The sequence below is a fragment of the Staurois parvus genome, unplaced genomic scaffold (assembly GCF_062004578.1).
Source record: "Staurois parvus isolate SC_StPar_1 unplaced genomic scaffold, SC_StPar_1.0 ptg000153l, whole genome shotgun sequence".
Taxonomy (NCBI): domain Eukaryota; kingdom Metazoa; phylum Chordata; class Amphibia; order Anura; family Ranidae; genus Staurois; species Staurois parvus.
The window spans coordinates 1,745,130-1,760,495 of NW_028317949.1; the positions used below are offsets into that span (position 1 = coordinate 1,745,130).

The 15,366-nt window shown below is 45.2% G+C and overlaps 1 protein-coding gene across 1 annotated transcript in view; it reads left to right on the forward strand.

Annotated features, from left to right (window-relative positions):
- The first annotated feature begins 1,989 nt into the window (after positions 1–1,989).
- Positions 1,990–15,366, forward strand: part of OTULINL (OTU deubiquitinase with linear linkage specificity like) — a 69,879-nt gene continuing 56,502 nt past the window's right edge. Inside the window, exon 1 of the mRNA XM_089674824.1 lies at positions 1,990–2,224. Within this exon, the coding sequence (XP_089530950.1) occupies positions 2,038–2,224 (187 nt within the window). The 5' untranslated portion in view covers positions 1,990–2,037. The remainder of the gene's footprint in view (positions 2,225–15,366) is intronic.

The window sequence follows — 15,366 nt, forward strand, 5'->3', positions numbered from 1 at the left end:
CTATACCGCCATTTGTTAGGGCTATATCATTCACAAACCAATTAATTTACACGTATTGGGATTTTCTTTTGACCAAAGACATGTCGCAGAATACATTTTGGCCTAAATGTATGACGAAATTTTATTTTAAAATTTTGTTTACTGGACATGGTCTTTTCTTTTTATAGCGCAAAAATAAAAGCACAGGCGATCAAATACCACCTAAAGAAAGCTCAATTTGTGGGAAAAAAAGGACGTAAATTTAATTTGGGTGTCAGTTAACCGCCTCCCTCTTGCCTGCCATATAAGGAAATGGGCGGTGGTTCTCTCGTTCTGGGAGGATGTCATACGACGTCCTCCCACTCAAACTCGGGGGCGCGCAGCGCGGCAATTGGTGGTGCGCTGTGTCCCTGGGACACAGCGAATCACCGATCAGCGGAAAGAGCTGATGACTTTGGCTCTGTCATGTGATCAGCTGTGTCCAATCCGGTTGTTGGCATTCCTCTCCTCATGAGCGGTCATGCTGGTTGTCGGCATTTCTCAGAGGGGACATCTACACTGATCATCAGGGCACTGATGATCAGTGAGTGCCCTGATGATCAGTGTAGCCCCATCAGTGCCACCTGTCAGTGCCCATTAATGCCACCTGTCAGTGCCCATCTGAGCTGCCTTTCAGTGCCAACTATCAGTGCCAGTCAGTGTCACCTATGAGTGTTGCCAACCACTGCCACCTATCAGTGCCAGTCAGTGCTGCCTATCCGTGCCATATGTGAGTACTGCCTTTCAGTGCGCATCAGTGATGTCTGAATGCCCACCAGTGATGCCTTTCAATGCCCATCAGTGCCACCTACCAATGCCTCCTCATCAGTGCCCTTCAGTGCAGCCTATCAATGCCCATCACTGCAGCCTCATTAGCACACATCAGTGAAGAAGAAAAATTACTTATTTACAAACTTTTATAACAGAAACTAAGAAAAAAACTTTTTTTCTTCAAAATTTTCAGTTGTTTTTGGTTTATCAAAATAATAAAAAAAACTCAGAGGTGATTAAATACCACCACAAGAAAGTTCTGTCTCAAAAAAAATTATAAAAAAAATCATATGGGTAGTGTTGCATGACTGCTGCAGGCCCAGGGGTGGACTGACCATTTGGAAACTCGGGCACTGCCCAAGGGCCCGGGGTCAGTAGGGGGGGGTCAGTAGGGGGCCCCATGAGATGCCCCTGGTACCTTTTTCATAGGCTTTTTTGAGTTTGGGCAAGGACACAGGGGCCCCATGATCATCTATTGCCTGGGGGCCCCATGAGTTGTCAGTCCGCCCCTAGGTGAGGCACAGCTCTCCAAAGCAGGGGCGGACTGACCATTTGGAAACTCGGGCACTGCCCAAGGGCCCGGGGTCAGTAGGGGGCCCCATGAGATGCCCCTGGTACCTTTTTCATAGGCTTTTTTGAGTTTGGGCAAGGACACAGGGGCCCCATGATCCCCTATTGCCCGGGGGCCCCATGAGTTGTCAGTCTGCCCCTAGGTGAGGCACAGCTCTCCAAAGTGATGTAGTAACAGGGGTGGACTGACCATTTGGAAACTCGGGCACTGCCCGAGGGCCCAGGGTCAGTAGGGGGCCCCATGAGATGCCCCTGGTACCTTTTTCATAGACATTTCTGAGTTTGGGCAAGGACACAGGGGCCCCATGATCCCCTATTGCCCGGGGGCCCCATGAGTTGTCAGTCCACCCCTGTGTAGTAACATACATCGTATGAGTGATTTAGGTGGCAGTGGCCGGCTCAGGCCCCCCAGCACCTCTACATATGAAGTAAACAGGCAGTCTAGGAGTCCTGGCGGGAAATGAATGTGCACTTCCCAATCAGCAGCGCCCCAGCTTCCTGGCAGCACGCTCGCTCGTATCTGTGGTAAAAATTGGGCATCTCTGAGGGGGCGTTCCCTAGACAGAACCACCCCCACAACGCACTGTGATTGGGTGCCAAAACAAAACAAGAGAAGGTAATGAGGGAAGAGTGAAGAGTTGTAGAGGAGGAAGTTGATATCGGAGCGGCGAGTGGTGTATGAGAGGTGGTGGTGCCGTGTGTGTCTGTGAGGAGCCTGCTCTGTTCTGTCACTCAGGCATGGCTGGGTCCGGCCAGGATCACACTGACATCCACCATCGTCGTCAGGAGGCAGGGACAGCTCCTCCGAGCCAGAATATAGAAGGACGGGACAGGCTGGGCTCTCATCCATCTCACACATCTGCAGGTGAGCAGCAGGATACACTGCCCATACATTGTACATTCGGTGCACCATCTACCATCAGCTAGTAATGTAGCCGGGAGTCTGCCTGCTGTGACATCATCACTTGTCCTCCTATATCATTTAGGTAAGGCTGGTAATAAACTGTACGATGTGATTGTACAATCTCATTAGATCCACCAGGTATGTAGTAGGAGAGCCTGCTGGTTTGATATTAGTGTCTGGGTGACACCGATCTGTCTGTATAATCGGGCAATTTCCAGTGAAGTCGCACAATCTCACAGTTGGATGTCATTCTGACTTGTGGTGCGACTTGCTAGACGTCTGCCCAGATGTCTGTGGACGTTCCACCTGAAATAGTGAAATCAGTGCGGCCCCATCAAGTCCAAATGGATACGACTGCCTTAATTGCAGTCATTTGCAACTCACATGGCGTGCCAAATCGCATGGCAAGTCGAGTCGCATCCGGTGTGACCGAGGTGTAAAACAGAACTCCAATTTTTCTATTCACCATGCAGCAGGGCTGTGTCCCCCACTGCATGGATTGGCTGCTCGTTTTCTCTACACTTGCCTACAGAAAACTGTGCTCCCCACGGTCCAGCAGTGGACTGTTCCTGTCTGTGGAGCGCAGATTGAGCGTGCTAACGTCAGGAACAGCCCATTTCAAAGACCATTGGACCATGGGGGGGGGGGGGGTACAGGAGCTGAAAGGACCAGTCTTGTGCGGGGAGGATCAGCGGGTCAGGTGAGTATATCTTCAGTGTCCTCACCCTTGGAGGAAAACAAGCATTTAAAGTGTTACTAAACCCTGTACCCTGCATTCACTATATCTGGTCTCCCACAGTACGCAGAACATAGAAGTGTAATTATTTTAGTAAATATAAACTGCTAAATACCTTTTCTCATCAGCAGTTAGAGCAGTCTTGTGACTTCTATCAGTGTCCAGCCCAGCACATGTTAAAGCTTGTAGGAGGAGTTCTCTAGGAGGATGCAGAACCCCTGACCTCTGTCTGCACAGTGCTGATTGGCTCTGTGCTGATCACATGCATTCTCCCAAGAAAAAAAAAAAACACTTCTCTAGCAATACACACCCAACTGAGCATGTGCAGTGTGTCTCCACATGATATGTCTGATCAGGAGATAAGAGGGAGACACTGGAAGAAGGGGAGGATCAGCGAAGTCAGGATCAAACAGCATTTTTACAAAATGCAGATGATTACCCCTTACGTTCCACAGTGAGTATAACAAGGACGCATTACTGCATATACAGACTGATTTTACGGTTGTGGGTTTAGTAACACTTTAACCCGTGCAGTGCCGGCACAGCAAGGACAGACATTTTTTTTTGCCCGGATTTCTGCTTTAACTGAATAGATGACTTCTGGTTTGTTCTCCTCTAACATCGTTTTGATACGGCTATCAATCTGATTATACAATCTACTTTAGATCTACCAACAACTATGTAGTAGGAAAGCCTACATGTGTGATACATTGTAAATTGCTGCTGTCAATCAGATGCGGTGAAGAGGAAATGGGGGGCGGGGCTAAGTATCGCTGTGTTTGTCTATGGAGTGCGACTCTGTAGACACAGGTTGGGAGCGAGCATGCATTGGGTGTCCCCATAGCAAACAGCTTGCTATGGGGGTACACAAAGAAGAGGAGAAGCCAGGATCACCAATGGGGGGCCTGAGAAGAGGAGGATCTGGACCACTCTGTACAATACCACTGCACAGTGCAGGTGAGTGTAACATGTTATCTTACTTTTTAAAAATAGCAAAATCTGCCTTTAACACTTTAAGCAATCCTTTCAATTTGTATCAAATCAGACAGGCCCTTCAACTACAAAGTTAAAGCCAAACTCGAGGCAACTGAAAAGTTATCCCTTGCAGTAGAGCTGCCCTCACACTGCAATGGTCAATTACTTGTTTAGATCAAGCTGACATTGAAAAGAAGATTTACTTACTTGATTCTCAACCCCTCTGCGCTGATAAACTGGTCCCCACAGTGTCTTCTCCCTTGTGCTCTTGCAGTCTAGGATCTGTCATTATGACTGATGCAAGGTCCATAGCCTTGCATTGAAAGTGATGATACCATGGAACAGGCGAAGCATGGGGGAGACTATCTGCAGGGGGGGAGCAGAGGATCAGGTAAGTAAAAGTGCTTCTCTCTCCTAGACAAAATTAGCAATTTATCCTTTCAGTTTTGGGTTTTAAAGTTTCCTGGAGCTGGGCTTTATTGAAAGATCTAAAGGAGAATGTACAATCAGATTATTTACATATGGTCAGTCTTAGGCAGGCCATTTGTGATGAATTATTCAAGCCCCCTTCAACACAGTCAGTGATGGAGGAATCGCTCCCAAGAGGCTATTGTGTTCTCCCACCAGGAAAGGGGGGTGCAGGGAGCCATCCCTGCTGGGAGAACACATTAATTATTGCTAGCAGCTATAGCCGCTGCCAGTAATCGCATGTAAAAATATGACATGCTGATTGTACCCAAGTCAATTGATGGATTGACTTGAGTACAATCAGCCTGCCTATAGATGGATCGAATCCCAGCTGGTCCCTGCTAAACCAGCTGAGGTTCGATCCATATATGGCCAGCTTTAGTGTGCGCAGTGTATGGCATTGCTAAGCTGTGGTCCTATGAATGTTTCACTCACCTTTATGATACTGAGTTAATTGTGAGACTTGGACTCCATGGACAAATCAATGTTTATGCTGTTTTCTATGTTGTAGTTTTGCCCTGGGTTTAGTCCCGTATTTAGGGTTAAAATATTGCTGTGGCTCATGTTTATGTCATTTGTTAGAGTAAAGTGCATGGGTACATTCAAACGGGCACAGAGGGTCGTACACTATAAAAAACATAAGCTGATTTCTGCACCCAGGAGTCGGCGGTGCTTGTGTATAGCCCCCTGTGCAAATCAATGACAGGCTGCGGTGTACGTTGGTGGATGGATTTGTGCCCCTGGCCTGGATGCAGATAGTTTGTGTTCAGGGCTGTTTATTCATCCTTGTACGTATGTAAATGTTTATAAATGCGGTTACCCACATACAGCGGCAGCCTGTCATTGATTTGTACATGTGACTGTATGCAAACACCTGCGACTCCTGTGTAGAAATAGGCTTGTCTATAATGGTGTACAGCCCTCTGCACCCGCCTGAATGAACCCTTACCTACACCAGGACAGGGTCACCTGATGCCCAGGGCACTCCCAGCTGCCACAGCATCACTCCTCAGTATTCGTGCACAGGTTTCATGGGATCCTAGAAGGGACGTTATGGGACTGGGGTGTTGCTGTGTGAAAGACTTCAAGGAGAACAATCACACGGTGTGCACAGCACACTACAGTGAGCAGTGGGTGTGGCACTAACAGTGGGAGGGACTTAAAGGGGCATAGTGAACCAAACCGGAGACTACTTACTGTATACACAGCACCTATATGTCACAGTCCTTATACTCAGAATAATCCTCAACACTAAAACTTTTCTATTACATATGCTTTTCTGCACACAGAATATAGACACATGGAGGAATTCATAAAGGTATCAGTGCTTGCAGATCGGTACATGAATCTGGGTCAACACTGAGTGTCTGCCCTGGACATTCCTTCCTCAGTACACTCATGTCCTCCCTCTCCAACCACTACACCCATCACACAGATTCATGGCTGGGGAGTTTTGGACTGGGGTGGTCGGAGACTGATGGGGAATTGAGAGACTGGTTCTCAGTGAGGTCTGCTTTACTAATGATTGTCAGTGTGGTCCAGTAGCAGCTTTCAAATCTGCTCAGTACCATGTACTGTCAATCACAAGTAAAACAGACCTAATTATTCTCTCAATACTCCATCAGGCTCCACCCACCCAATGACAAGTCATTTCCCAAATATTGCCATTGACCGAGCTCTGTATGCATTGCCTTTCTAAAGTGAAGTCACACAACAGTGTGTTGGCACACTGTAAACAGGGCAGTCTTAGCCCAGCTATAGATGGATCAAATTTTGTCCCGTTCAGTAGGGACTGGCTGAAATTCAAACCATGTATGGGCAGGCTTGTTGTACTGAAGTCAGTCCATTGATCAACTTTGTTACAACGAGCCTATCATTTATGCATGCAAACGTTGGCAGTGGCTATGCAGCCAGTAGTGATCATTGTGTTCTACCGGCAGGGATGGCTCCCCATTGGAAGAAAACAATAGCCCCGCAGGAGGGATCGAGCATTTTTTTTCCTTCAAGCCATGGTGGAAGGAAAGAAAATCGTATCATCTATGACTTGCCTTAGAAAGACGTGCAGTTTTAAATGGACTTTGAGGGCTTGTTCACACTATTGTGCTGTGGTAATGAATGGTATCGCTTGTTACGCGTGTTGGTGCAATGTCATTCACTGCCAAAAATGTTACATGCACCTTTTTTTGGTACTTTAGGCAGCTCATTCATATGAATGGGCTGCCTTAACACAACACTCATTAACACAGTGCAACAAATTCACCATTAACAGTTAAAGCGGAGTTCCACTCAAAAGTGGAAGCTCCGCTTATTTGCCTCCTCCCCCCCCTCCACTGGCAAATTTTGCACTTTTTGACGGGGAGGGGGGGAGCGGGTACCTAGTTTTGACAGGTACCTGCTCCCATTTCCGGCTCAGTTCACCTCAGCAAAGTGAGCCGGAAGTTTGTCCCCCTCCTTGCTCCCGCAGTCTCCTGGGAGCTTTCACAGGTCGCAGGAGACTGTCGGACCAATCAGGCAGTGCGACTCGCGCATGTGCAGTGGACACCAGGCTGTGAAGCCGCAAGCCACAGCCTGGTGCCCACAGTAGAGATGCCAGTTCCATGGAGGAGAGAAGGGACTGCGTGGGTGAGTACATCACTGGACCCCAGGACAGGTAAGTGTGTGTTTATTAAAAATCAGCAGCTACAAAAACTAATAAACACAAAACACTGCTGGAACTCTACTTTAAGTAGGTGACAGACAAAAAGAAACTCAGCTGAATAGCAACGCACGCTGCTATAGATTATGGATTACTGTGCTTTGCTGTAACCCATGGCAAAACGTCTGTTTTATCATGTTACTGTAATATACAGGTATGAATTAGCCCTCCGGTCCAAAAAATTGATAGGTGTAATTTTTTGGCAAAACAGAGTTTTTAATGTATCTTAAGAAAGAAGAGAACTCCATTACCTGTCTGTCTGCTAGCAGTTTTTTTTAAATTGTTCACTTCTTGCGGAGCATGTATTATTATTATACAGTATTTATAAAGCGCCAATAGTTCGCTCAGCGCTGTACATTACAAAGGGGGACAGAACATGTGACAGAACAGTACCAATACAAAGCAAAACATGAGGGGATCGAGGGCCCTGCTCTTTCAAGCTTACAATCTAGGAAGGAGGGGATGGTGGCACAGGAGGAGATAGCTGTGGGGGATGGAGTGGTAGGAAGAGTGGAGGAGGTCGGCAGGTTAGCAGGGGGTGGGGTAGGCTTCCCTGAAGAGATGGGTTTTCAGGGTGCGCCTAAAGGAGAGGAGAGTAGGTGATAATCTGATGGGTTGGGGCAGGGAGTTCCAGAGGATGGGTGACACCCTGGAGAAGTCCTGGAGGCGGGCATGGGAGGAGGAGACCAGGGAACTAGAGAGAAGGAGGTCTTGTGAGGAGCGGAGTGTGCGTGCTGGGCGGTACTTGGATATTAGGTCAGTGATGTAGTTCGGGGCAGTATGGTGGACAGCTTTGTACGTCAGCGTTAGGATTTTGAATTTGATCCGTTGCGCAATCGAAAGCCAGTGGAGGGATTGGCAGAGGGGGTGGCGGAAACGGAGCGGTTGGAAAGGTGAATGAGTCTGGCAGCCGTATTCAGGATGGACTGAAGCGGGGATAGCCAGCGGCGAGGCAGGCCAGTGAGGAGGGAGTTGCAGTAGTCGAGTCGTGATATGATGAGGGAGTGGATGAGCTGTTTAGTGGTTTCTGGAGTTAGGAACGTGCGGATTTTGGCGATGTTGCGGAGGTGGAGTCTGCATGAGTTTGTTAAAGAGTGGACTTGGGGCTGGAAGGATAGGTTGGAGTCCAAAATGACACCAAGTACTCTGGCCTGCGGGGCGGGTTTGATGGTGGCGTTGTTGGACATGATGGAGAAGTCATGTACATTGTGCGTGGAGAATGTAATTCAAACATGCGTCAGGAGATCCATCATCAGTGGCCTATGAAAAAGATGCTTGTCTGGAAGAAGTGGCGGAGAACAATGCAACACTAGCAGTAGGGAGCTCAGATTTTGCCTCACTGCTGAAAGGCAAACAAGGAGGTAAGTTTACTATAATGTGCAAGTATGTCATGAAACACTTGTCCATTGTGGCAGGTGCTTCTGGGGACCTATGGTAGGTCTGTTCCAGTTTAGGCCTCATGCACTGCGGCAGAAAAAAAAACACTTTTAGAAGAATTTTTAAAATGATTTTTATGCCTCTGAATGCAGTGTTATAATAAATGCATGTGTAAGTTCACTGCAGACCTTTCCTTCTGAAAATACCAGTTTTTTGACTGCTCTGCTGATCCACTTGCTTCAGTACTGTCTGAGTATCTGACCTAAAACTAGTACATTGGCTAAGAATTCTTTCCCTCTGACTTCCCTGTTCTGCATGCCTAAAGCAGGAACTAAACCTAATATTTTTAAAATTGCAAGCAGGTAGCTATTTGTTGCAGAAGGGATATACTATATATCCTCTGCAAAAGGATACACCTTCCTGCCTGCTCGTAGTCTTTTATTGAACACTGAGCTACGCATGCGCTGCTCAGCATGTATTCCCGTCACACTGTGACTGTGCCAGGATAACTGTTTGCTGTGTGCATTGCTGGGATCACACTGTCCCCCAACCAGCCAGTCAAGAGGCTGAAAACCCAGCACCTGGAAGTTGCCTGGGGAGAAGAAGACAGAAACCGGCCAGGGATGTAACCATGACATGCAGGGTTTTGTTCTGCTGTAAATGACTCAAAGTATAGAAGCAGAGAGAGAATACTTGCATTTTTAAAAGTAGATCAGTTACAGCACCCACCATATTTCCTTCAGTATAGGCTTTCCTTAAAGTGCATCTAAAGCCAGAACTTTGTTTTTATTTCTGGAAGGAATGGTGAGGGATTACAACCCTTTCAGGTCCTAATTACTGCCCCTGTCCCTGTCCTGGTGAGCCCAGTCATTGGGACTGAAACTTTATTCAAAAAGAAATCTCTCACTTTTACTTCAGTTCAGAGATATCTTCTCACTTCCTGTTGTGTTGACAGGACAGAAAGAGAAGAGAGACCTCTCAAAGGGGACACAAAAATAAACTGTTTACCGGGTTTTATAGCACTTCCTACTCCGTACAAACTGGAAAAAAATTACTTTTGATATACTGTACCACTCTTTGTAATCTAATCTCTCAGCAATTTTTAGTTTAACACAAAAAAAAAAAAAAAACATTCCCCGGAAAACTATTTGTTGAAATTCTTATCCCGGCACATGCAGCCGGCCTTGAAAGTGGATGGCTGTATGCACATGTGTGTATGACGTACTCCCCAAACACATAACAGCATCAATGTTTACTGGATTACAGCCGTGTACCACCATTTATTTCTGTCTGGCTGTATATGCCTCCTGTGATGCAAGAGCATATTTGTGCTACAAACAGGCCTTGTGCATGAGCCCTAGAGATGGTTTTTGTTTTATACAAGCAACTTTCTCAGCTCTAAATAGAACTGAGGATGCCATTTGGATGAGCAGCAAAATGTCTTCAACATGACACAGGTCCGGTTATATGTAACTAACTACTACTAGCTATACTGCGACCTAAATCAATGAGAAGCTTCACAGACGTAGTTCACTGACAGTTGCTTTGAACTTTGGCATCCAAATTTTGGTGGTTCTTTTCTGTTACAGACCACAAATATGCAGAAAAGAAAAGCCAAAACTTAGTTGTATGTCTCTATCTGCATACCGGTCAAAGATTCAAGGTACTGAAATCAGAGGGGTAGCATGACAGCTGCCAGCTGCGAATTTCAGGATATATCACTTTAAAGCAGAAGGTGAGCACCAGGTTAAAGTTCAGTTCAGTTGAGAACATGCTTTACAAACTTTCATAAAATGAATTCTGAACTACAGGTAGTAGTCACCACTACTGCAGTGATCAAGTGTTTTCAGGGTCCCGTGTCAAGCAGCTTCCCTGCTGCATAGTAACCAATGGGGATTGCTTGCTTGGCACAGGCACCTTGCATTTGTCTCAATTATTGTTAGGTATTCTCTGATTGGATGAGGTGGAGAGGAAGGGCAGTAATGTCACAGTGATTCTCTTCTTCCACAGCGGTGTTGCAGGCATTGCATATACAGTTGTGTTCAAAATAATAGCAGTCAGACATCACTAACCTGATTATCACTGTTTTTGGCAGAAATGTTTCTACATGGCAAATAATTTCCTAGCAGGTGTAGTAGAGTAATAGAACTCCAACAGACCCAACAGTCATGACATGCATGCTGCTGATTCTGTGTAAATGAATCACTAATTGAAAGGGCATGTTCAAAATAATAGCAGTGTGGAGTTCTATCAGTGAGGTGATTCATTCTTTGAAAACAGGTGGCAATTATTGCCCTTATTTAAGGAAGGAAGGCAGCAAATGTTGTACATGCTGGTTACAGTGCATTTCTCTCTGAAATTCTGAGGAAAATGGGTCGTTCCAGACATTGTTCAGAAGAACAGCGTACCTTGATTAAAAAGTTGATTGGAGAGGGGAAAATGATAGGCTGCTCAGCTAAAATGATAGCAAATGCTTTAAAATGGCAACCAAAACCTGAATGACATGGAAGAAAGCGAAAAACTACCATTCGAATGGATAGAAGAATAGCCAAAATGGCAAGGACTCAGCCAACAATCAGCTCCAGGAAGATCAAAGAAGGGCTAAAGTTCCCTGTGAGTACTGTTACAATTAGAAGACGCCTATGTGAAGCCAAGCTATCTGCAAGAAGCCCCCGCAAAGTCCCACTGTGGAAAAAAAAAGACGTGCTGAAGAGGTTACAATTTGCCAAAGAGCACATTGACTGGCCTAAAGAGAAATGGCGCAACATTTTGTGGACTGATGAAAGTAAGATTGTTCTTTTTGGGTCTAGTGGGCGGAGACAGTTTGTCAGACGACCCCCAAACACTGAATTCAAGCCACAGTACACTGTGAAGACAGTGAAGCATGGTTGCGCAAGCATCATGATATGGGGATGTTTCTCATACTACGGTGTTGGGCCTATTTATCGCATACCAGGGATCATGGATCAGTTTGAATACATCAGAATACTTGAAGAGGTCATGCTGCCTTATGCTGAAGAGGAAATGCCCTTGAAATGGGTGTTCCAACAAGACAACGACCCCAAACACACCAGTAAACGTGCAACATCTTGGTTCCAGACCAACAAGATTGACGTTATGGAGTGGCCAGCCCAATCCCCGGATCTTAATCCAATAGAAAACTTGTGGGGTGACATCAAAAATGCAGTTTCTGAGGAAAAACCAAGAAATAGAGAAGAACTGTGGAATGTAGTCCAATCATCCTGGGCTGGAATACCTGTTCACAGGTGCCAGACGTTGGTTGACTCCATGCAACACAGATGTACAGCAGTTCTCAGAAACAGTGCGACTACAACTAAATATTCATTAAGTGATTCAAAGGAAAGCAAAATCTTCAAACATTTTTCAGTTTATATAGTGAATGTTTGAGTTTGTAAAGAAGAATACAAACACTGCTATTTTTTTGAACAGTCTAATATTCACTTTTCTTCAATTTATTTAGAGGAACAACACAAATTTGATATATTTTTCTTCATGTTTTGATTTGGAATAGAATGTGTAATGTTCCCAATGCATTTGTGTGGATGGAAATAAAAGCTATTAGAAGGATTTTGAGCTTTATTCACTTTTTTCAACACACTGCTTTTATTTTGAACAACTGTACATACACTGCTCAAAAATATTAAAGGAACACTTTTTACTCAAAGCATAGCATCAAGTCAGTTAAACTCCTGTGATATTGGTCTGGTCAGTTAAGTAGCAGAGGGGGATGTTAATCAGTTTCAGCTGCTTTGGTGTTAATAAAATTAACTACAGGTGCACTAGATGGGCAAAAATGAGACAACCTCCAAAACGGGTGAAGGCCACTGACATTTTTTCCCTACTCATCTTTTCTGACTGTTTTTCACTAGTTTTGCATTTGGCTAGGGTCAGTGTCACTACTGGTAGCATGAGACGATACCTGGACCCTACAGAGGTTGCATAGGCAAGCCAACTCCTCCAGGATGCCATATCAATACGTGCCATTACCAGAAGGTTTGCTGTGTCTCCCAGCACAGTCTCAAGAGCATGGAGGAGATTCTAGGAGACAGGCAGTCACTCTAGGAGAGCTGGACAGAGCCATAGAAGGTCCTTAACCCATCAGCAGGACTTGTATCTGCTCCTTTGTACAAGGAGGAACAGGATGAGCACTGCCAGAGCCCTACAAAATGACCTCCAGCAGGCCACTGAGGGTGGCCTGAGGGCCCGGTGTCCTCTAGTGGGCCCTGTGCTCACTACCGGACACCATAGAACTCGATTGCCATTTTTCATTGAACACCAGAATTGGCAAGTCCGCCACTGGCGTCCTGTGCTTTTCAGAGATGAGAGCAGGTTCACCCTGAGCACATGTAGCAAACATGAAAGGGTCTAGAGAAGCCGTGGAGAACATTATGCTGCCTGTAACATCATTCAACATGACCATTTTGGTGGTGGGTCAGTGATGATCTGAGGAGTCATATCCATGAAGGGACACACAGATCTCTACAGGCTGGACAATGGCACCCTGACTGCCAGTAGGTATCAGGATGAAATCCTTAGACCCATTGTCCGACCCTACGCTTGTGCAGTGGTGTCCTGGCTTTCTCCTGGTGCACGACACTGCCCGGCCTCATGTGGCGAGAGTATGCAGGCAGTTCCTGGAGGATGAAGGAATTGATACCATCGAATGGCCCCCACGCTCGCCTGACCTAAATATGATAGAACACCTCTGGGATATCATGTTTTGGTCCATCTGACACCGCCAGGTTGCACGTCAGACTGTCCAGGAGCTCAGTGATGTTCTGGTCCAGATCTGGGAGGAAATAACCCAGGACACAATCCATCGTCTCTTTAGGAGCATGTCCGGACGCTAGGCATGCATACAAGCATGTGGGGGCCATACAAACTACTGAGTACCATTTTGAGTTTCTGCAATGAAATTTCAGCAAAATGGACTAGCCTGCTGCATCATTTTTTCACTTTGATTTTTGGGGTGTCTTTAAATTCAGTCCTCTGTAGACTGATAATTTTAATTTCCATCAAACGATGGGGCATCCTTACATTCCTAACACATTACCCAGTCCATATCAGTATAGATATCCAGCATGAGATTTTTCCCCATTGAGATCGAATGTGTTTTCAAAGTGTTCCTTTAATTTTTTGAGCGGTGTACTTTGGTGCAAGTTGGACCATTGTAACTACAGTGCCTTGAAAAAGTATTCATCCCCCTTGAGATTTTCCACATTTTGTCATGTTACAACCAAAACGTAATGTATTTTGTTGGGATTTTATGTGATAGACCAAGTGAAAGGAAAATGATAAATGATTTTCAACATATTTTGCAAATAAAACAAAAATGTGATGCGCTACCTCCTCATATAAACCATACATTTTAAATAAACATACAGTGACAGTCCAAAAAAATGTTTTTCAATATAGTAGTAAAGTCCATATATGTTGTACTATCATCCAGTAACATTCCACGCCGTGCTTGAATTGTGGCCCCACTCTCTGCTCACCTTAGATGTTGACCTATAAATTATAATAGGCCAACCACGCTTAAAAGAATTTCGTGCCTCCAAATTTCTGATCCATAGAGTGTTCCTGCCACGTGCTTTATCTCCAATGGACCTTTGAGCTCCAAATCCGTGAAAAATAAAACAAAATACCATAGTGCAACACTGTTTTTTTTTTAAAAACAAAATTAACGTGTTAAATTATCCACTCACATTAAAGGAGGTTTATGTGTGCTTTATAGTGAACAATCGTTTGCTTTATTCCACCGTGCCAACTACATGGTAGTGTTAGGGAGGTGCCCCTAACCTTACCATTACACCATACGGCCTCTCCTTATGGCTGACAACGTTTTTATTGATTGATGTAAGTTTTTGGAATGTTTTTGTTTTTGGATGTCATTTCTATCTCAAACATTAAAACTACTACACTATTGGAGCTTTTTTCTCTCGGGCTCGTTTATTTCTACTGGCGAGCCCCCCCTTCTCTTAAGGTGCTTCTTCTTATCTGATCTATGCATATCTTCATGATCCCCCCGATGGTTGATACCGGTATTGCTGGAGACTTCTAACCTGTCCTGATGGCTGTGATTCACATTGCTGGAGACTGGTAACTTGTCCTGGATGGATGACCCCTGGTGGCTGATCCTGCCTTGACAACTTCATCCATGTCTAAGGTTCCATTCCCTGAGTACCAAGAAGTAGGTCTTATATACTCCAATGCACAATCATTTGTGCTATCTGGTTAGTGCATTGTACACCTATTTTCACAGCTACAGCAATCACAGTTTTTTGCTTTATCTACCATAAGGACTTGAGCACTATTGTCACCATTTGCACTTATGAGATGTTACCCTAGACTGGTCTTTTTTCATCTCATAGCATGGCCAAACGCTATTTTCTGAATATCACTGCATTTGTGTCTACTATCCTACATGTGCATTTATAAGGACTAGAGTATGATTGTCATTTTCTGCTTCTGTGAGACTATACCTCAAACTGAATAGTGTTTTGAACATTTCGTTTGCCTATTTTACACATGTACTTGTATTCACCCATTAATGTTATTCTAGCGCTGCATTGGAGGATTTTGAGGTTTTCCCGCTTTATGCTGACAGCTTTCCACTCTTACCTTAACCCAGCGCTCATATATCTTGTTTATTATACATGGTAGTGTTACTCATCACCAAGTAGGTGCACCATGCACTCACCTTGTTCCCTGACCCATCAATTTAGGTCATCATGACCATAGCCATCAATCAAAATGGTTCCCCACATCGCTCGCACATCGCTTACCATGATGAAGTCACAGATCACGTGACTTCATCAGTGTAAGCGATGT